The 22718-nt window shown below is 45.8% G+C and overlaps 2 protein-coding genes across 3 annotated transcripts; one reads left to right on the forward strand and one right to left on the reverse strand.

The window, feature by feature from the left end:
• Positions 1 to 933: 933 nt before the first annotated feature.
• Positions 934 to 3435, forward strand: LOC147187976 (homeobox protein Nkx-2.4-like). The gene is made up of 2 exons (XM_086100626.1): positions 934 to 1376; positions 2541 to 3435. Exons 1-2 carry the CDS (start codon positions 971 to 973, stop codon positions 3101 to 3103), a joined length of 969 nt encoding a protein of 322 aa, XP_085956752.1. The 5' UTR covers positions 934 to 970; the 3' UTR covers positions 3104 to 3435.
• Positions 3436 to 22686, reverse strand: xrn2 (5'-3' exoribonuclease 2). 2 transcript variants are annotated; one of them, XM_086100625.1, is made up of 31 exons: positions 22475 to 22686; positions 21435 to 21562; positions 20760 to 20871; positions 20556 to 20667; positions 20414 to 20472; positions 19977 to 20066; positions 19821 to 19893; positions 18509 to 18559; positions 18208 to 18365; positions 18052 to 18126; positions 17349 to 17482; positions 17198 to 17255; positions 16986 to 17093; positions 16853 to 16897; positions 16656 to 16787; positions 16525 to 16575; positions 15964 to 16052; positions 15476 to 15611; positions 14635 to 14742; positions 14478 to 14567; positions 13619 to 13691; positions 13444 to 13527; positions 12607 to 12704; positions 12430 to 12509; positions 12260 to 12316; positions 11485 to 11553; positions 11244 to 11372; positions 10648 to 10763; positions 5773 to 5836; positions 4447 to 4666; positions 3436 to 3705 (listed from the first exon to the last, which is right to left on the reverse strand). In XM_086100625.1, exons 1-31 carry the CDS (start codon positions 22547 to 22549, stop codon positions 3637 to 3639), a joined length of 2943 nt encoding a protein of 980 aa, XP_085956751.1. In that variant the 5' UTR covers positions 22550 to 22686; the 3' UTR covers positions 3436 to 3636. The 2 variants fall into 2 exon arrangements, with proteins under 2 accessions (XP_085956751.1, XP_085956750.1); XM_086100624.1 differs by having other exon boundaries at positions 15964 to 16055.
• Between the last annotated feature and the right edge of the window lie 32 nt (positions 22687 to 22718).

Below are 22718 nucleotides of genomic sequence, written 5' to 3' on the forward strand. Positions count from 1 at the left end.
CCCCCCCCCCCGACCGCCCTCCCACCACCACTACAGTGGTCTCCCACTCTTGAATGCTACTCAGGTTATTGGTCCGAATTGAGAGAGCATGAAAGTGCGACCATTCGACTGGCTGCTGGGAGAAGGTGAAAAGTGGGAGGGGAGGGTGGTGGCATCGGGGCTTGCAAATATTCAAGTATATTCAAGTCTGCCATTGGCCATTTAATATCTTCATCAACTCTATCATCATTTTTAGTTTTAAAGACTATATAAAGCTGCTTCCATTGCCAACAGATATTTCAGCTCATCTCTTAAGGCTTTTTACACCTGAAGGCCATTCTATTTTTTTTTCGAATAAAGGCTACACTGACACGTTATTTTATACACAAGTGACAGTCATGACACACTCGCGATTCAGTTAACCATCACAATTCGCATTTTCAAATGCTTGAGGAAATGAAAGGAAGACGAGCAAACCTTCTCCGCAGGCAGGAAGTCATCAGGTAAAAGACCGGATGTAGGAGGAGCTACAAGAACAATTTTGGACACGGCAACACTTTCTGTCAACCGTCCCATTTTTTTTTCAAGCTATAGAAAATGTAAGGCATCTAATTATGACGTAGATACGGAAAAATGACTTCTTGTTCAGACGACAACATTTTTTAAATGTGTCGAAAACATATTTGTAAATAAATTAAACTGAGATTTGTTGGAGTTGGAACTACTTGTTTTTCTATTCACATTATTAAATGAGCTTCAACACACACACACACACACACACAAATCGAACACAAATTAGCTTAGCTGACTCACCTGCATGTCAAGTTGCTGAGGAATGCGCGTTCAAGTCGAAGCTGTCAATCAGCGCCGTCGCTCCGCCCCCTCCACCCTCCACGGGTGGGATAAGGTCTCGCATGCAGCACGTCCCGGTCTCATCGTGCAACAGGAGGGACGAGGTGGTGGGAGGGAGGGAGGCGACCTCGCGTCCAGCATGTCCCTGAGCCCCCCGAGACACTCCACCCCCTTCTCGGTCACTGACATCCTGCAGCACAGCCCCATGGACGACGTTTACCGGAGGTTCGGTGGCAGCGCCGCCGTTCAGGAGCCCAGCCCGACCAGCCTGTACCGGTACCAGCAGCAGCACAACCATCACCACCACCATCATCACCAGCAGGAGCAGCATCACCATCATCAGCAGCAGCAACAGCACCTGTCCACTTCCTCCGCATCTTCCGTGGCCTACAGCACCGTCGCCGCCGCCGTGCCGCCCTTCTCGGGGTCGATCGGGGGGTTCTGTGGAGGCGGCGGGGAGATGCCGGCCTATCAGGAGACGCTGAGGGGTGTTGCCCCTACCGCTGCGGCCTGGTACGGCGGCCCCGAAACAAGATACGCACCAAGTTAGTTCAGTTCATTTCAATCCACTTTGCCACATACGATTGAGACTCAAACTGCAACTCCTTTTAAATACTATGAGCGTGAGGGGATTCATTGCGGGAGACTTACTCCCAGTTCATGCATTTTTTGTTGTTTTCAAATGAAGACGACACGGCAAAACGGATCCACAAACCACGCTTAAAATTGCATCACAAAAATAACCCAACTTTAATTTGACGGACAAATGATTACAAGTTGGAAAGACTCAAAACTGAAAGTGACCAAAGGACCCAAAGGTCGATTAATTTTCTATTTTTTTCACTTTTACGAATATTAATATTTAGTTTCCATGATTTAGATTCGAGAACTATTGTTGGGTATTGAAAAGAACAAGCGGACTATTTTCAGCAGTCACAAAAACTTACTTTCATTCATCTTTCGTGATTTTCAAGAGCTGAGGATTCGTTCGTTCACAAATATTGAAAAATGCCTTACTAAAATGTTAAAAAATTTCAGGGAAAAATGTTTTGTTTACATTTTCCCCCGTAAAAAAACAAGCAAAAAATCTCGTAGGTTCTTTGATTACTTTCAGTTTGCTTATGGGCAATTTGGTGATCGTTTTGTGATCGAACCAGACTTCAACATCGAGGGCGTTTAAAAAAACTGAAAATGCTGAAATGTGAGTTACTTAATTGTTGCCGCATTCACTCACATTACGACACAAATTTCGTACAATATTTCAGCAACATTTTTCGGCTTTATTCCCAAATTTAATGTCAGTCCTTTTTAGTTGTCAAATTTCTTACGACACAAATCCGTTTTCGTTTCAATTCGCTGCGTTGTAGTGAATTTGTTTAACTTACGGTTATAGGACAAATTACGTTGCATAAAAAGGAAATACTGTAATATTGTACTTCAAACCGAGTCGTAATTTGAGTTTTAGTATAATTTCATACTCCCAGCTGAAAGATATATTTAAAAAGATACGTGGAATCATTGTAGATTTTTGAATTATTTTGATCGGCCCTTTGAGTCGATCCGTGTTGTTCGTGTTTGAATAAATAAATATCGATGATACATGTTCTCCCCCTTCAATGCTTTGCTGGGCAATTAATTGTCGAAATCTTGCAATAACATCACGCGGATCTTGACTTTTTCGCACGACCACGTGCGTTGTCGCTTTCCAGTTTCCCGGCTGATGGGCTCCTGCGGCGGGATGCCGGGCGGCCTGTCGGCCTTGGACGGCGGCGCCAAGGCGGCCTTGTCCGCGGCCCCGCGGAGGAAGCGTCGGGTGCTCTTTTCGCAGGCGCAAGTATTCGAGCTGGAGCGCCGCTTCAAGCAGCAGAAGTACCTGTCGGCCCCCGAGAGGGAGCACCTGGCCGGCCTCATCCACCTCAGCCCCAACCAGGTCAAAATTTGGTTCCAGAACCACCGCTACAAACTCAAGCGGCAGCTCAAGGACAAAGCGGCCCAGCTGCAGCACGACGCGGGCGGCCTGTGCCCGTCCGCCCGCCGCCCCTCCGCGGTGCTCGCCAAGCCCGGCCGAGGCGACTCCGAGCCGGCGGCGGAGGAGGCCAAGACGACCGCCAGCCAGCAGCTGGAGCGAGATGCTCGGGAGGAGCCGGAGGGCCGGGAGCACCGGGAGAGCAAAGGGGGCCGCTCGCACACGGACACGGCGCTGCTCGACTACGCCGGTGGCGTGCTCGGCTCCTCGGTGGGATCCACTTTGCTCTACGGCAGAACTTGGTAGGACAGAACCGGACTGAGGACACTGCAAGTTTTCATTTGATATAAAGCGCTTCAGATCACGGGTGGGTGAATGGATGGATTAACATTTTATGTATATATAAAAGACAGACTTGGAGGCAAAGTTTGGGCTGCCTTGATAACGTGAGAAGATTCCAGACTCTTGAATTATTTCGGCTTTCAAGATTAAATGTTCTTTGTAGTTCGTTGCGATTGTCAATAAATATTTGAATTTTTAGCTCGCCATCCATTCTTTATTGTAGACAACCGACTCTAAATGAAATTACAAAACTCAATTCTAAATCATGAAAACACATTTTGAGGTTTCGGATGAAATTAAAGTTTTCCACATGACTTATTCTTTTATTGGACAAGTTGTAAAAGGCGACGTTGGAGAATCTCTCAAAGGTCTACAACATTGACTGTGTTTAAAAATTCTAATTAGCTTTTACTTCCAAGCAGAAGATAAAGGGGGGGGGGGAAACTCATGTTACAAGAGGACAAGGATTTAAAAAAACAAAAACAAAAACAAAAAATTCATTTCCACACGTATCTTCTGGATGGCGGTGGTGCAGGGTAACTTCCTCTGTTGGAGCTGCTGTGGGCCTAAAAATTAAACACAGGGCATTTATTTGAAAACAATAACAAACAAAAGATGACAACAACAAAAATTGGGAGGCTGTCCAATGCCTGAAAATGCAAAACTACATCAGCAAGCAAGGAAGTTAATGTACAAAATAAGATTGATTTGCACGGGGACCTCCGCCAGGGCTTCAAAGTTTCATCTGAGCAGCAAAATCAACCAAGTACCACGATATGAGACTTTTTTTTCCCCCCAATGGATACTCTGAATGATTTTTTTCTTCCACGTTTTGCACTCCTGTGGCAGAGATGACTTTTCATGAACTAAAAGGACCAAATATGAAATACAAACCCATAATGATATAAAAAGTATGACACTCTCCCAAATGTTAAAAACAGAAGATGTGTGTGTTTATAGATTTTTTTTGGGGGGGGGGGGGTAAGAAGACTGAACTTTTTGGGGCGGCCCCCCCCCTTCCCAAAACAAGAGTAGGAAGACAAAACTTGTTATAATCTTCTTCACCATCACGTAAATTCGGTCTCAACATGCAACCTGAAATTCACGGGCCAACTCCATATTCACAATCAAAATGATTACATGAGTCTGAGTCACATGCATTTATATTATTAGTAGTCCAATAATGAGATTGGTTCCGAGTGACAGTTGATGCACAATAAAGAAATTGCAATTTAGTTGCTAAAGTTGAACCCATCAAGAGAAACTAGTGAGGGGACGAGCATTCCGGGCAGAGTGCATTTTGGTACCTGGTACTGCTGTCCGCGCTCATCCCGCTGTTCGCGCCAGTCGCTTCTTTGCTGGTGGAAGCGCTGCTGGTAGCCGCTGGGCCCAGGCCCGCCGCCACGGTTGGCGCTGTGTTGGTACGCCGCCCGCTGCGACTGCATGGCCCGGTCCCAGCCGTGAGCGCCGCCGCCCCTCCCGTGGTACCCCTGCTGCTGCTGCTGCTGCTGCTGCTGCTGTTGGTGCCTGCAAACCCAAACATCACGCCCACTTCAAAATCTCGCCTGAGAAACTGAATTGGCATTATTGCCAAGTATGTTGGGGAAAAAAAAATGCCACCGGTAATTTTGAAACTACCTAGCTAGCGTCAATCGCTAGTAGCCTCCTTTAGCCATTTGAGCATTGATCTTTAGCCTTTGGATCCAGGTTAAGACTCGGGTACTAGTATCCATACTCGTCTGCATTGTTGTGGTGGTGAAGCTCACAAGTTGAATGACTAGCACACTCGTCTTACTAATGTTTTTTTTCCCCAACTTTATGACATTATGCCCACTTGGAGGATAACGTTAGCAGACTAGTAGAACAGCTACGTTACTCATCAGGCGAAATTCTGCACTAGTAGACCAGCACGCTACTAGTACTCTTTGTGAAGCACTAGATCAGGGGTGGCAAACTCATTTGTGGCGCGGGCCACGTTTTAGTTACCGTTTCCTTTTCAGGGCTGTTTTGACTGAAACTATATAAAGAAGTCAAGAATAACTGTTGAATCAACTTTTTTTTAAGTTACTATCATGAGGGGTTTGGCAACAAAAAATGCTTCCCATATCTCTCTTCTTTATTACATATGAGAATTAAAAAATTTTGTTCGACATTTTCGAAATCATCATGGAAGGTGACATGTTTGATCTGCTTTTGCGGGCCACATAAAATGATGTGGCGGGCCAGATCTGGCACCCCGGGTCTTGAGTTTGACACATGTGCACTAGATGTTAACTTGCAGTTATGCCTCACTAATAACAAGCAGCTGTACGACCCGTGAGCATAAATATCAAACTAGTAACACTGTGGAAAAACATTTCAGACTGGAAAATTCATCATGTTGTCAGGTTACAGGGTGGGTGAAAGCGTTAAGATCCATGCACTAGTAGGCTCTTTGTCATCACTAGTAGTGGAAAAAAAAATAGTAAGATCGTTAACCTATAAGTTTCCTGAATTGTCTTACTAGTGAGGACAAACTGAATGCTATTAGATGGACCTCAAACTGGCTGTCGAATAAATGCTCAAATAACTTTTCGCAGGGCTCCGGTCCGGGCCCAGGTGGGTTTTGAAATGGTCCCAAAAAGTGGACTCACCGTGGAAAGTGTGGCTGGTGATGGAAGGACGGCGGTGTTCCCAACTGGCCCCCCGATTTGGAATCTGCACACAACAAAAGGAGGCGTCACAACGGGCCGCGTCCGCACAACCCGGGCTGCCACGACAGACCCGATGCGCGACATTAGCGGAGATCAAATCAAGGTTTTGTGAGCTTGGAAGGGCCGGTGGCGACATTTGCATGTTTTGTTGAGCAAATGGAAAAAAAGAAAAGAAAAGAAAAAAGAAAAAGCATTGAGCCATCAGCATTGTGGACTCCTCAAGTGGTTCGCTTCCATAGTGGCGCAGCCTTCACAAAGAGCCACTTGAGAGATGGGGGGGAAAAAAAGAAAAAGTATCCAAAGGCTTCTTGCAGTTGCCATGGTGATGACCAGCTGCCCTTGTTTAGCCAGTCCACCTGCACGCCAGGAAGTAGGCACCTCCGTGGACATCATGTGACATGCCCACAAATCCTTTTTAAAAAAAAAAAAAAATCATTAAATGTTAGGGAGCTGATCCTCACACAAAGAAAAACGGTTTCATGTTCGAAATATTGACCAAAAAAATCGCACAAGTTTGAAACGACAACTAAACTAATAAAGCTCTAAGAAGCAATCAAGGGGCCCCCGGTGCCTCCTTTTTCGTGGTTCATCCTCAAAATAATAACAAACATTGACGCCAGAGGCCGTGCGAGCGAGAAAAGCCTGCGGCACATCCCCCAAGGAGCGTATTTGGCCAAATTCCTTCATAACCGTTTGTCAAAATTCAAGTCCAACAAGGCAGACTTTTTGGTCAATTTCATTCACGGAGCCTTGAGATTTTGTCGTGGCCTCTTATGAAAGACGTACCCCGAATTTCATGACACGAGAGCTGAATTTTGGTCATTTTTGAACAACTGGAAAGGGGGGCAAACGGGTCCTTCAAAACCAAAAGGGGGGATTTTCCGTTCACTTGCAATTTGGGTGCGCTGAGACTTTTTTGTGTTTCGAAAGGAAGGGCTTATTTTTACACCGTCAAGGTTTTTGGGGGTTGTACTATTTTTTGTGGAAGTTCAAGCCTGTGACGCAGGAGCTGCATTTCGCCGGGGGAGGATCGATTAAAATCAGATTTTTTTTGGGGGGGGGGGGGCACATGGAATTTTCAACTAATAACTCTCGGTTTTGGTTACATTTGTCACATCTTTTGAGAAAGGAAAAAGGGCTCGAATCGGAGGTCAAGTAGGAAATATTGGCGCCGGGGCAGATTTGGCGTCAAGCGGGCCGAGCGGCGGCGCCACGCTCGGCCCCCGCCGTTATTGTGGTCCGACTTTTCCCGTTTGATGATCTCTTCCACCAACGCGGCTCAAGTGGACCACCCAGTCGGCTCGCAATTAGAACGCCACAAGGCGCCGGCCCGCCTCAAAAGAGAGGGAATGACAAGTGGACACCTGTCAATCTCTTTAATTAGCCATGATCTGAGCACGTCTGGGCCTCCCGTGTACGCGCACAAAGGCCAACAAAAGGATTACGCCTTCCAATCCCCGACAAGCGCGCACTGGCCACTGCATTAGGGACGGATTACGCGCCGCTCGGCAACTAAACGCCCCTTTTCAATTTTCGACGCCGACTATTTGACTCAGCTCAAACAAAAACACAGAGGCGCTTTTTTTGGTGGGGAGGGGACGTTCTGTTTGCAGATGTCCGCGATGCAGTCAACGCCGAACACAAACTGTTCCGAGATGAAGCCGAAATTTGCAATTTGGTCCGAAAATGAGTCACTGCAAATGTAACTTTGTTCGTCTATCTATGCCAGCGACATAGAGTGACAGTGCAGAAGAATGTCATGCTGTTTGACCGGGATGCCAGAATGTAACTTACCCGTTGCCATTCATAATACTGCATCTCCATCTTTGCCGGCAACTAGCGGTGCAACAATCGACGACTAATCTATTATCTCTTAAATCAACAAACCTTTCAAATCGGCAATCTATCCATTCTAGACATGAACTTAAAATGGTCCAAAACCTCGGAACTCCAGCCTCTCGACGGTAAGTACCGTATTGGCCTGAATATAAAACGGCCCTGATTATAAGACGACCCCCTCTTTTTCAAGGCTCAAGTTTGAAAAAAAGACTTTTTGAACACCAAATTAATTTTTATACAGAAAATAATTACAGTACATCTAAAACAAATGATTATAACAATATATTTGAGAGAAAAAGAATATTATTTTGCCTCATTCAAATCTAAAGTGCAATCACATCCGTCAATGAATGGCTTCTGGTTTTTGAAATGTAAATGACATCATAACTTCTCCTCAGCTGCTGGTTAACCTGGCCGATCTTCGACCCACTTTTCTCCAGATTGTCACTACGTTTCTCCATTTTCTGTTATCTCTTCTATTATTTTCTTCTCTTTTCCTTCTTACCGCTATTTTTATTTTTATTCTTCATGGTAGGGGTTCACTTTGGCCTGGGGAGTCAAGTTCAGCATTCGCTTCAATATCTGTCGCCATCTAGCGTCGTGAATGGGTATAATGTCTAGACCCCGAATATAAGACGACCACCACTTTTTCAGTCTTACTTCAATGCATAAAACACCGTCTTATATTCGGGCCAATACGGTATTCTCAGATGACCGGATCCTAAGGGTAAAGATAAATGCGCAAACGGCTAAAGGAGGCTACTAGCGATTGACGCTAGCTAGGTGGGCTGAGTGGTGGTTCGAGTGCAACCTGATAATATGATTAGCTGTCCACTTTAGTAACCGCTGTCCCTCAAAAGGTTAAATCACAATAAAACATTTGCTAGACAATAAGCGCTATGGCTCGATAAAAGTTTGCTAAGGCAAACACTTCATTCAACGCCAATTCAACCAAATATGCTCACATCCGCTGGCCTTGCTGTAACGTGGACAAAGTGCAAAAGGACGCGATGGCCGAAAAGAATTGACTTGCATTTTCTCAGTGCGACAGGGGCAGAGGTTGGGCGGAGTTGTTAGTTTGTAGCTTGAGCTCCACAATGGCCACCAGCAGAGCTCGAGCGCAGCTGCTCCGCGGACACAAAACGGCGGGACGACCCGCGCACAAAGACCCACTGCCGGCCTCTCGGCGGGGGGTGGACGCGCCGTCAAAAGGGGGAAACTTAACTTGGCTTTCAAGGTCCTTCAGACTGTTTGTGCAGGGAGACCCATAATGCTTTGCGGCAACATCCCCTCGCAAGTCAGCATGTGTCACTTCCGCGCACGTGGTCATTTTGTGATACTTTTCAATGAGACTTTAGCGGTTTCAAAGTAGACCACGGTTTTAAAAGTTTGGTGAGTACTCCAGAGTAAAATCTTGTGCTAGCATCAGTCTGAAAATGCTAATTGCTATCGAGCATCTCGACTTTATAACTGATTTACTTGTTCAATATTTACTCCAGAAGGTTCATCGGCTGATGTCGTTCCAGCAAGTCGCAATTATGTGACAGCGATGATGTAACTGCGTCAGAGTCGTGTCTATCCACAACATTAAAAAAAATCATAACACAGTGAAAACGTTATTCGTTAAGTAGTGCCGCCATTTTGTGTGTGACCCTTTAAGTTTAAATGCCGCACCGTCACGAACTGAAACTCAGCCATTAAACATTTATGGGGTAAAATGAGCTGCTAATGAAATGGAATTTCTCACTCGGAATGTATGAAAAAAAATGTTACGCGGGGGTCTCACAGTGGCATTGGACATCCAAACAAAAACTGTGAGGAGCCAAAAGAGGGTCATTTGCATCCTTCCGTGGAGAAGCAGCAGAGGAGCTGGCTATCCACCCCCCCACCCCCGCACACACTACAGGCTTCATCGACTTGCAAATTGACACATCAAAGTCTGAGCGCGGTGGCGAGGATGGCGAGGTGATTAGGAGACGCCACGTGTGGCAACGTCGCTTTGACTCGTGAATGGGGCGCGCAGTCAGCGCAATTATTGCATCGAGTTATTCACTTCATTTTGTTGCCATTCAAAAGTGGCCGTCTTTAGAAGAGCATGCGTGTCAGAAGGAATCTTACAGGGGTGCGGCGGGGTCAATGAAGCGCGTTGCGTATTAACCCTTTCAGGGACAGCGGTTACGATAGTGGGCAGCCTATCATGTGATCGGGTTACATGGCGCATGAAAGGGTTAAACGAGCAATTGTTTGAAGGCTGGAATCACAAGTTAGCTTGTCAATGGCAGTTCTCTTTCTATGTTAGCATGAGGCTAGCAAGCTCATTAATTAACCCTGGAGAACCCAAGAACCCTTTTCTTCTTTGGAAAATGATGAATTATACATTAAATGACACCTATATGTTCACTGAACACCAAATTATATGTTTGTTAAAAAATGTATTGCTTTAATCCTAATTTACGATTATGGCCAAATTTGACCCTTTGGGATTTAAGGGGAGCATTTGAGTAGCAGAATTTATAGGGGCCAAATTTGACCCCGTGGGTTCTCCAGGGTTAAAATAAATATGGCTTGGTGGAACATTTTGTCGCTGAAATCTTTAATCTGTGTTTTGAGTGTCACTTTCCCAGTAAACCTCACCTGGGAGTGACCAATCAAAAAGCTTGAGGCGAGCAACGTTTTGCCTTTATTTGCAGAACAGGTACTGAGAAACACTTTTGTGTTTCAAGAAGTTTCATTGAGTTGAACATGTTTAAATGTGTTCAAAGAATGTGGGATGGGTAAAAAAAAAAAAAAAAACGTTTTCGATGATAGGATTTTTTAAAAACTTATTGCATGTGTATTTTGCCATTGACATGTTGATGTAACTTTTGGAAGGAGGGCCAAAGCCTGCTTGCCACAACATTTTGGACCTAAACCCCAACTTGTGACTGCAGAGTGTGTGTGTGTATAAGTGTGTGTGGTTGTGTGTGTCTCTCTTACGTTGGAAGGCCTGATGATGGCCGGTGCGGGGTGAGCGGTAGTTTCCTTGCTGTTGGTAGTTGTTGGGCGGTGGGGCATTGCTGTACTGCCCACCATGTTGGTTTCTGAGCGAGTGACTGCAAGAAGAACGAGAGGATGTCAAACATGCTTTCTGCAGTCTGGCAAATTCATGCTCTACTTTGGGGGAGAATTTTTTTTTTGGGGGGGGGGGGTGCTCATTATGAATTCCAAACACGGCGCCTTCGGGGGTTGCCAGATGTTCAATTATTGCCGTTTCTTAATGATAATGTGGACGTGTGGAGGAGGAAGTGGAGCTCATAATCAAGCATGGCTGCTTAATGGCCAGTGTGTGTGTATGTGTGTGTGTGGGAGGGGGTGTTGTGGGGGGTGGACAAACATTTACACATTTTCAAAAGGGCTATACAGACGCATAGCAAAGCTCACACTGGCAACGTTTGACTGTGTAATGAAACCCTTTGCATTACATTTGGCATGTAGGATTTGCGTAACTTAGCAGCGGTGCCGTGTAGCACAAGTCATTTCATATTTCATATTTGACCGATATTTCCAGGTGGTGTCCGTCAAGAAAAACTCACCCTAAAGCCCGGAAGCCCGAATGGTCCAAGTGAGCCTGCTGCCTGTTGGGGTTGAAGCCAAGCTGAGGTCTCCACGGCTGATTCTCCCGCCTATCCCAGTCCTCCGGCTTCAGCACGTTAGTGGGAAGCCTGAAGGCCACGCACACAAAATCAAGACAGTGCATTGTCACACTAGGCAATAAAAGTACCAAACGACACTGACATTTCAATCGGAAATATTACATGTGAAAGTGTTACTAACTTTGCTCCGGGAAGGAGAACAGCTTTGAACACAAAACCCTCGGCAAACTGGGGATCCTTGAACTTCACTCTGCAAGACAGAACACAAATGTGTTCGATTACAATGGAACCAAATTTTGTTTTCAAGGAGTGGACTATCATACGTAATATAACGACAATTAAACTTTGTGTATTTAAGAAAAACAGATACCCTTACTGAGTGAAAGTTGGCTAGCTTCATGCGAACACATAATTGGAAACGCCATCAAGAGGCTGACGAAACGAGCGCCGATATTGTTTTTATAAGCCTTTAACTTATATTTGAACACAAAGCGTAGCAACACATGCAGACACATGATATCACAGTGCATGCGTGCATATATTCTTTATCCTCTGCATAGATGACAAACTGTCATGAAGCTTGTGACTGTCCCATGAAATCTATTTGGTATCTCAATGTGTTATAATGCTCCCTGGTGGCCAAGACAGGCACGACAGACAACGCAAAATTGATTGCATGGATGAAATCAGAAGGCCCCGTTTCATTCTTTACAGTCCATGACGTTTTGTGATGACGATTTCCATAAAGTGCAATTGTGCGCGGTGATATTTTCCTTGCAATAGAAAATGCTCCAAAACATTTCTGGTGGTATTTTCTGAGGGGCTTGGACGGATTACAAGGATTTTGAGTCATGCCGATGGTGGTCAAGGCACCACTGTAATTAAAAAAAAAAAAAAATCGGCGCTGTACTGGAGCTACAGTGACGGAAACAAGTCGAAGGCCATGAAGTTCTCACCCGATGGCACTGTTCTGCCCGATGTCACGCAGCATGGGGATGGGCGAGCTCACCATCCTGAGGGACAAAAAGGTCGAAGGCCAGTGAGCGTGCGAGTGGCTCAAGACAGGAGGACGGCTCGCCTTCTGACCGGGAATGTGCGGGAGGGAGCATGAGCAAGTGGTCCTTACTTATCTGGTAGGATAGGGTCGTCATCAAGAGATAATATACCTTGGATTCCATGGCAGAGCTCTGCAGGCACCTCAGTGGGCTGAAAGACAACGGCAACATCATCTGCCCGGTCGATGCGAGCGCCACACACATATTTTTTGTTCTTTTTTTTCAAGCCTGACATATGTTGGCGTTACCTCATTGCATTGTGCACGGTAGAGTTCCTGGATGAAGTCCGAGAGTGGGTGAGACTTGCCGACAAACACCAAGTCGCTTCCCAGACTGTTTCTCCTCACTGGAACGTCAACATCATTGGAACGTCAACACCCGTTGAATTAATTACAAAATACCACGAATGTGCTTGCGTCCTTGCAGCAGCCAACCACATCACAGCGGTGGAGGTCTTGAGGAGAATGTAATAAACATCTCCTCTCGGAGCTCATCAGAACGGCATTATCAATCATTGTATGTGGATGATAAAGAAGATATGACCATGGAGTTTTATATTGTCTGCCTACATGATACTGAACTATTAGTGGTCAATCGACTGCTTCAATGGTTGAAGCACTGCAATATGGATGCTCACCAGCATTAGCATTAGGACAGCAGGGCTTTTCTTTCGGCAGTTGTTCACACAAGGTGGAACTATTTTTTGTTTAGTTTGACAGTCAAGTTCAACTGGGAGTGGACTTAAACCGCTTAAAGCTTCTTTTTGATGAACAGTTCACGATTTGCCCAATTTCTGCTTATTGTAAAGTGTTCAGTGCCACCCTACACGCGCATCTCACATCTGCACTCGCATGCCAAAGCAAATCAATAAGTTGACGGCTCCTATTTAAAAAAAAAAAAAAAACTCTTCAGTCAAGTCGCTTGTTTCTTGAGCCACTACTCTATGTTGCACACATCCAATGTACTATGAGGAAAAAAAGGTCACAGAACAAAAACAACTCTGATGAATGGAAGTGGCTTCACAAGGATGAGAAAATGTGTGTTCAAATGCGAGGTGCAATAAGGGGCGCCAAAATGCGACTGACCTTCTTCGGACGTGAGGTCGGGATAGACGTCGGCCAGCGCGGCCCACAGACGCCGCTCATCCACAAACGGCAACAAGGCCACGCCTTCAAGGAGGAAACAGAAGCGCACCGGGAAAAAAAAGAGTCAGCGGAGCTACACAATGAGTAGCCGGGAAGCGGGCGGCGGATGTCTCACCTTGCCATGCGTACTTTTTCCCGTTCAGGTCAATCGCAAAGTCGTCAGGGTAGAAGTCGATGATGGAAGAGTCCTGTGTCACAACAACACTTTCCTTATACACTGACTTACAAAATAGAGGCGCTCCATCAGTCTTCATTCTTTTTACAACTCAACTCATTTAAAAGGAACTTGATAGAAACATCTCTGTCAATGATCAATAAATGACAACAAATATTTATTCCCTACACTTCTATATGGGCACCATCCTTAGACAGTATATAGTGGGAGCTCGATTTTATTGGTTTGTGACAAAGCTTGTAAAAAAAGATGAGAATGAAAAGAAACTAGTTTTATCATATGTAATTATGTAAAGTATGATTGTATGTGTGGGTGTGTTCCTTCAAGGGGCGTGGCCTAGTGAACTATATCAGGAGCAGTGTATTTTGCATGTGGGTGATTGCCTGTTTGTCCCGGCAACTGTGGCTCTCCTTGCCCACATGCTAGGGCATTACAGTCCCTTAACTGCTCTTTTTTTTCATCTTCTAATCTAAAATCCAAAGCAAAAAAAAAAAAAAAAAAAAAAAAAAAAAAAAAAGGTGAATGACAACCGAGGCTCTACTATTTTTTTGTGTGCAAAGCCAATGTCTTCTCATTCATTTTTTTAAAAGAAACTGAAATTAGATTCTTCTGTATTTTGTGGCCATATAAAGCATCAACAAAATATATAAATCCTTGACTATGCCATGGAATTAACATTTTTGATGAGCACGGAGTCCATTCAATAAATCTGCTTTCATTGTCATCCTTTGCTGTCCACCTTTCTCGAAATGAAAAGAGACTCTGCGGACCCTCGCACTGAAACGCGCGGCACACTCACCGGACTCATCATCAAGTTCCGCCACGTTTCTGGCAGGAAGTTGCCGCTGGCGGCAGGAAACACCCCCATCAGCTGCTCCAGGGGCTTGAACTGTGCACAGGCGCAAGCAATTTCAGACTGCCTTCATCCGGGTGTCATCAATCGATGTTTCGCTTACCGGCTTGGTTCCTCTCTCAAAGTCACTGAACATTCCTTGAATGTCCTGGAAGTCTGAAGCGAAGGGGGCGTAGTGAAAGGGGAAGTACCACTTCCACGAGGCGCAGCCCTGCAAGCACATCGACGGGTCGAAAAGTAGACCAACACAAACATTTCCGCTTCACCGTTTCAACCGCGTTTTGCATATTTACATTGACTTTTATCAAACATTTAACCAAAACCCCACAGAGATGCAAAACACCGTTTATGAAGCACAAAGATAACGAGTTCAATTGAGTTCTCTGCCAACACTCCCCCCCCCCTTATTATTTTAGGATGTGAAAGAAAGCGTGTCAAATTGCAGCTCTCAAATGGCGGCAGCCCGTTTGAGCTCCCCGCAATAGACGTAAAACAAATAGAAGGTCCTCATCAAAAGTGATTTCGGGAGCAAAGTGTGAAACACGTCTTCAGTGTTTTGGCTGAAGCCCTCGTTCCCCTCCTTCCTCCCCCGCGCGGGTCACTTGGCGATCCGCACGTGATGCTAACGCTGTCGGCGGTGGCACCGTGAATGCGCGGCAGCGCCGCGCAGACACGTCCCGTCTGCCGAGGACCTTTTAATCAATTCAGAGCGGCCCGCTGAGACCAGCATTAGATTGCTGAGCATGTGAAGAACCCCCCCCCCCACCCCTACCCTTGATTCTCCTCACCCTTCCTCCCCAGGCTGATCCACCTCTGCGCAAGGAAAGACGGCGCCTCTTACGACTTTTTGACATTTGAAAACACTTGTGATTTTAAGAAATCTTGATTGGGGGATACCCTATTGCGAACCAAATGGAAGTTTGCTGGCGGGTGCAGCGTCTCACCTGATAGTAGTAGCGCAGCACCCAGCACAGGCCCTCCACGTACGACTGGACCACCTTCTGCCTGAAGCCTTCGTCAGAAACGTCCACGTCAAATTTGGTCTTGTAGTAGCGCTGCTTCCAGCCGTCCTCCCACAACCTGCCAACGGCGCGTCAATCAAATGGCTTCCATTCTAAGATGCCTCCACTCCCTGCGTGACCGGAATTCTTTTATCGCTTTTGACACCTTGGGAAATTCAAATAATGGAGGCCGCGCGGCATCTGTGCCACCGCAGAGGCCTGGCGCGGCCTGCCGGGAGCGCCGCCTCCTGAAGGCGAACGCGCCATGAATACCAAATCATTCTGGCGGATTTAGGAGATTTGTTAAGCGCGTCACACAGGAATTGACTGCTTTCCATTTTAATTGTGTGTGTGTGTGTGTATAGACTCCTGTCTGCTCCTTCAACAGTCAAGTGTTCCGTTGACTCTGCATGCCGACCCACTGCACCTACCTGACGTTGTCTTCCGGTTCAGGCTCGTCGTCGCTGTCTGCTTTCCTCTTCACGCCGTGGCTGTTGCTGTCGTCGCTGGGGCCTGGAAACTGCTGACGCCACAAATCAACACGACAAATAAACAAACGGTCATTGATGACTATTCACTAGTCTTACGACACTATCAAAGACTGGCCCACATGAACTAAAAAAAAATAACCTGATTTGTTTTCCGACTGCTGATTTGAAATCCCCTCCCCCTTGGCTAATATGAAAATATACATAAAGGAAAAAAATTGTTGCATCCATTTCCAAAGCTAGCTGCAATGACGGCAAACACAATAGAATGCAGTAAACTGGACAACGGTCTTGAGGGGTCATTGTCTTATCCCAAGATGGGGCCAGCTCATTGAAAAGAAAAAGGTGCGGCGCTCCCACCAAATACGACGACAGTCAGCGTAAAGTGCAGTTGTATTTTTTTGTATCTTTAGTTTTCATTTGTTGCTGCCAGTCCGTCAGAAATATGCTGTTCCTTGACACTTGTCAATAACGCGTGTTCATTCCGGCACATTTCAAACTCACGTTGCCGCCGCCCCCGTTCCTCATCATGGCCTTCAGGGACTGAGCAGCGTCCTGAACAACACACACACACACACTGAAAACACGCAGCAAGGACGGAGACTCAAGCGAGTTTGTGAGTTTTGAGGACACACCCTATTGGACTGCATCCTCATGCCGTAGGCTTGGTGGCGAGCGTTCTCCACGGCGTCCGGCTGGAGTCCTCTGCCCAGCGCGTGAGGGGCGAACTGGCCCCCGGTGAGGTAGGCGGGGCCTTGCTGCTCCCTCTGTGCTCAGTTTAAAAAAAAAAAGGGTTGAATATTGTCGTGATGACTGAGTCCAAGTCACTTGCCTTCATCCTTTGTCGTTTCTCTTTCATCCTTCTTTTAAAGCACTCCTAAAAGAGAGGAGGAAAAAAATGTTTGAATCAACCCGATCGCTCAAGTGTGACTTGTCATGTTTTTAAAGTTGAAAACATGTCTTGCATCGTCTTCTCTGCGCTTTTTGAAGATGTTGTCCTCGGCCACGCCCACGGCCTGCATGATCATCTCGACGCGCGCCAGGTTGACGAAGCCGTTCTCCGTCAGGTAGCCCTACACGCACACACGGAGCTGTCACCAGAGCCCTGCAATTTGGCGACATTTCCCAGCATGCACGGCAGCCAGGAGGCCACACTGCCGGCTGGGACCACACTTACTCCGGTTTTGTGCACCACGTCTTTGTAGATCCGGACCAGGCGATCTATCGCCCCCTCTCTGGAAGGTGATGGAACAGCACCATGTATGAAATTCGTTGTGACTTTTGAATCTTCACAGACACGGATGGATTACGAGAACGGCAGTTGGGACCTGATTTCCAAGGACGGCAGGTGAGGGAGAAAATCATTTCCGACAAAGAAACACATGAACACCCAGTCGTCGATGCTCCTCTCAAAGTCAAATGGGAAGGGCAGACTGGCCATGGTCAACTCTCGAGCGAGATACTGAAACGTAACACAGTGCCGTTAATGTGGAACTGTGATAGAAACACACACCAACAACCAAAATAACAGCAAAACACACAAATAAGGCTAAATGGGTCCAGAGACCACCCCCCCCCAAACACACAAACACTCGGGGTGAAGCCCACAAATATTTTTCAAATGGTTTTGCATTAAAAATACAATCTGGATTTTTTATTATTTTTGTCCACTTGGGGTTGCCAACCTCAAATTGTATTGTTTTACCAGTGACCTTTTAGTGTGTATGGCTTTAAAAGGCGGAGCCCGGTCTGGTGAATGATATGGGTGTCAGCGAACTATAGTGCAGTTGGCTGGCTGTCCGAGTGTCGAGTTTCTCTGAGTCAGTTGTGGCGACTGGCAGCTGGCGAGCGAATGCGCTTATTACGATTTGGTTCGATATGTTCTAACTGGCCAGGTAAGGCGACACAACAGTAACTATCCACTAATATGTTTCCAAAGTGTCTTGCCGACTGCAGACTTGACCTCAACCTTACTTTGAAATTGAATTATTCAAATCGAATCAAACACACACACACACACTGACATGTTACCTCTCTGAGCACACACAGCCTGATGAAGATGAACTCCTGCTCAGACACTGGCATGGCGTCCGCAAATTCATCGTGCTGGGAGAGCAACAAGTCAACAGCGGGCTTTTAATTTGGAGGTCTTCCTGATGGCATGGAGACGGTCAGGCGTGATCTGACCTGGCCTCGCTTCTCTCGGGCGACACCCTGACACTCTTTGATCTCGTGGCCCATTTGACCGCAGAGAGCGCACGGCCGCGGCTTGTTGGGTTTGAACTCCTCCCGAATGATAGTGAAGTTGGGCTCGTGCGTGGCCAAGCCCAGCATGATGAGGTCCGCTGATTTTGGCCGCCGCGCAGAGACAAAGCCACAGGTATTATTTAAAAAATATATAAAATAGAAATGTCCTACTGATGGGAAGTTGTTTTGACTCTCCCCCGCCACCCCAATTTTTTTTCTCCAATGTGTGTTGAAAACTGACCGTCAGCACCACACAGGCAGTGATGTGTGTTGGGGTCGTGGTTGGGCTGAGCTGCGGATGACAGAGAAAATATTTGCGATGAGCTCAAAATACAAAGCCTACATTGAGGAGACTGTTTTTTGCATTCAAGTGGGTGCAATAAAAGTTTTAATTTTGGCACAGACGAACGAGGCAGGAATGAATTGAGGAGATTCGTTTAGAGAAAAGTGAGCTTTGCCGCGATCTTGGTTCCAAGGAACGACTAGATGTAAAGGAGGAATGTCAGCGCCATTTGACTGTCGGTGCCGGACAGCCCCAGAGGGCGCTTGTGTTTTTTGCGCCTGTGAAGGGCAGCTTTTTTCACAGCTCCGTTTTGTTCAGTGGAGATGGCGGGCGCAGTTGGACAGTCTGCGTTGGTGCGGCTGGACGGAGGAAACCGAGGATGAGGAGAGAGGAGCGTCGGCGCGGTGCACGGATGCGTATTTAGAACTGAGAGTCGGCGCTTAGAATTGAAGCGGATTTACATGGGACGGGAGAGGTGAACCAATCGCTTTTTTTCGTCACTGGACGCTACAGCTTCTTGTTGACTTTCAAATTTAGCTTGTAGCAGACGTGTGGACATTTTGAACATGACGTCGCTGATCCAGAGAGACACTTTGATTCTCTCCTCGTTCATCTCGAACTGCTTCAAACAACAAAGCGTATAAGTGAAAAGTGATTAAGATTGGACGATTGTCCGTGTTTTGATGTTATGTGTTGTGTTTATTATTTTATTTTACTATTTGATTTTACCTTAACTGTTTTGTAAAGAGCTTTGTTACAGCTGCAGCTGTTGTGAAAGCACTATATAAATCGGGATGTATTGTGTGGTAAATTGAGTTGAGGAGTTTCATTTTGAAAACAAGTAATGCGTTGCCACGATCTTGTTGCATCTTCTGGCAATGGCAATATTTTTCAGGTTATTTTTAAAAATAATTTTATAATATTTTGGTCATCTTGTAACCTGATAGCATAAGCTGTTCACTATAGTGACCGATGTCCCCGAAAGGGTCAATTATAATTTTTTAAAAACGTATGTACCCAGATGAAATAGGTATTAAAAAGTTGCCTCACAATGTTATAGCTAAAAAAAAATAATAATATTTTTTTTAATTGAATAAAAAATGCCGCTCTACTGTACAGACAAAAGCATTTGGACACGGCCCTCCTGAGACATGTAGAAGCCGTTTCTCCCCTTCGCTGGGTGTCCCAATACTTTTGTCCATATTCATCACAATCTGTCATTGGTAGAACATGTAAAAAGTGTATCTTAACACGAGAGCGAGCGGCAAACCTCTTTGTCTCCTGATGTAGTCCATGATCTTATGTTCGCCTTCGCCCGGGACGCTGGCGTCAGACAGGAAGACCTTCAAAGCGAAAGGTCCGTTCGTGACGACGTGGACTCAACGCACACTCAACGGATCACATTTAGCAGCGGAGATGTGCTCACCGTGATGTTTCGCCATCCCGGGTCGTTGCTGAGCCTGTCAGCGACGTAGTAGCGAAGACAACGCGCCAGGTTGTCCATGAATTCCGTCCCCTAGAAACACACGAGAGACCTTACTTTAAAAAAAAAAAAAAAAAAATGAACTGACAAACCTGCTCTTGATACTCACAGGATGCGCTACACATAACATTTGCTGAGGCCTTTAACTTGACATTTTTGTTATTTCAGCTGCACTTGTGTAATAAGTTTTGGTTGCCTCAAAAAAAAAAAAAAAAAAAAAAAGTGAATTTTAAAACATTGCACTTTCTGCATTTATTGTCAAAGCCTTAATCGATATTACAGTGATAATGAGAGGATATTTGATTATTTACTCCGCAGTCAATTACAGTGCGCCCCCTTAACCCCCCAAAATTTTTAAGAGAAGTATTCCCCCCCCTTACCGGCGTGATGCAGTTGCTGTCGAACCTCTCCTTAATCTCCTCAGGTGGCAGGTAACCTCCTGTGTGAGAGACACGCATGTCACATGTCGGAGGCGCTTTTCTGTGATGCAGAGGACACACACACACACACACACACACACACCTCTCTGGATGACTTCCTCGCGCATGCGAGTCTTTTCCTCGGTGAGCTCCATGCCTTCTTTGGAGGCGCGGAAGCGGCGAGAGCGCTGCTGGTTCATTTTGGCCCGTGGAGCCTGGTCGCGAGTTCAACAGTGGGATCATTCGGTTGAAAGGTGGGTTCATTCAGTTCGAGCAGAAAACGCTGCGCCCCATCAGAGTCACTTACCACACCGTCGATGGCCATGTACAAAACTCTTCTTGGACGTACAATATTGAACAGACGGTCGATGTACTCAAAGATGGCCACCATCATCTCATCCTCGTTTTTGGGCGCCGGTCTGTGCAAACATCAAAAGAGACATTACGACAAAAACCGGACACGTGGGAGGAGCTACGGAACAACCACGAACGCTTATTGCAATTGATACATTTAAGAGGAACAATTTCTACAAACGGCAAAATTACAAGTGGCCGCCATCTTTGTGGATATTGCTCACAAAAACAAACAAAAAAACAAAACATGGAATGACCACTACCCACCCATCCATTATCCGAACCGTGGTTGGGCAACCCTGATTTACAGGGTTCAATCAACCTGCCGTGCATGTTTTGGGAATGTGGGAGGAAACCAGAATACTTGGAGAAAACCCAAGCAGGCATGGAGAAAACATGCAAACATCACACAGGAAAGCCGGGGTCCGGAATCAAACTCTGGACCGCTGTCCTGTGAGTCGAATGTGCTAACCAGTAGCACATTGTTCTGCCCCATCTCCAGAAACCGGCATCCTCTTTTCAAAATTCTTTGCACTTGACTACAGACTGTCTTTTCATGGAAATCCTGTCACATTGCACCACAATAAATAAATAAAATAGAATAAAATAAAATAAAAACACTTCATACTTGTCCTCTGGATGCGTGCAAGGGTGTATGATGCCGTTCATGTCCAAATATAAATTGTCAAACTCCACCTCATTGGGGTTTGGCTTGGTTGTGTCGACAGGGATGCGAACTCCATTGCACTCCCTACCCTGGAAGACACAAACATGACATGTTTATTATGAAATCACAAAAGAGGCAATGAACCTCAGGGGTTATGACAAAAACACATCATCCGATGCTGATTCGCATTAGATTCCTTGCAAGTCAGGCTTTAAATCCCAAATCCATTTTAAAGTTGGAGAAATGTGTCTTCTATTTTACACTTGATTTCAGGTACGGTACGACACTGGCGAAAACCACACTAGTTCTGATATGTTTTGGAGCAAATTAAGGCAGCTGCTTTGTTGTTCAACCTCCGAATAAAAGTAAAAAATTAAAAAAATTCAGAGCTGAATTGGTTAATATTTGGACAACTTGGAGCCCAAGTGAAAGTAAAACCTAATCTCCCGGGAATGCTGAAGCGCGCTCCAGGTGCTTTCGTTTACAAGACGTTCGCCACCCGTCCCGTAAAATACGTCCTCAGCCTACGTCTGGTGCGTTCTCCTCTGTTCTGTACCAAATCCCGCACAGAGGCAGCTCAGCCCCTTTGCGTTTCAGTTTCAGGCTACTTCAGTCTATAAAAAATGTTCATTGCTAAGAAAGCACTTTCAATTTTAAGTACGTCTCAATGTTTTCTTAACGTTCTCCTTCCTTACTGACCACGAAGTGACGCCAGGGACCAGGGGCTAATATGACAGGTTAGATCATGTCAAAGCATTTTGTTTTTTTCATATTAAAAAAATACACGTGATTCGATGCGTTTCTTGGTCGTGGGGAGCCAAATTCTCATATTTCTTTCGCCGCGTGGTTTTGCGCCGCGACGTCGTGAGGAGTTTCGCTTATTTCCAGATCTGAAACGTGGCAACCCTAGTTTACATCTCAGTCAGATTCCATTCAAAACAGTCTTCATACAAACTTGGACTTGCTACGCAAACTGTGATGCTACTATGCTAAACGCTTACCTTCTCCTCCACACAATGTACAATAATGGAGGGATATTTCCGACTCAGCCAACGGAAAAATGCCGGGACTCCCATCTATGCTAAAGTATCACTTTCCCCGCAATAAAAACTGTACAAACGGCAACGAAATTCCCTAAAAACGTTAACTAAAACACGAACTTTCCAAAATAATCGAGTGTGAAATTAATCTAGCTCGTGTCTACATGCTCGTCAGGAATCATGTACTTTTTCCGGGTCACGCTGT

The sequence above is a fragment of the Hippocampus guttulatus genome, chromosome 20 (genome assembly GCF_054856545.1).
Source record: "Hippocampus guttulatus isolate MCC_2025c chromosome 20, RoL_Hgut_1.0, whole genome shotgun sequence".
Classification (NCBI taxonomy): Eukaryota; Metazoa; Chordata; class Actinopteri; order Syngnathiformes; family Syngnathidae; genus Hippocampus; species Hippocampus guttulatus.

Coding starts and splice junctions, on each gene's coding strand:
- LOC147187976 (XM_086100626.1), top strand. CDS start 971: ATGTCCCTGAGCCCCCCGAGACACTCCACCCCCTTCTCGGTCACTGAC. Junction 1,377..2,540: donor CGAAACAAGATACGCACCAA/GTTAGTTCAGTT, acceptor GTCGCTTTCCAG/TTTCCCGGCTGATGGGCTCC.
- xrn2 (XM_086100624.1), bottom strand. CDS start 22,549: ATGGGAGTCCCGGCATTTTTCCGTTGGCTGAGTCGGAAATATCCCTCC. Junction 16,898..16,985: donor AAAAGCGCAGAGAAGACGAT/GCAAGACATGTT, acceptor CCTCTCTTTTAG/GAGTGCTTTAAAAGAAGGAT. Junction 12,510..12,606: donor ACCGTGCACAATGCAATGAG/GTAACGCCAACA, acceptor GTTGTCTTTCAG/CCCACTGAGGTGCCTGCAGA.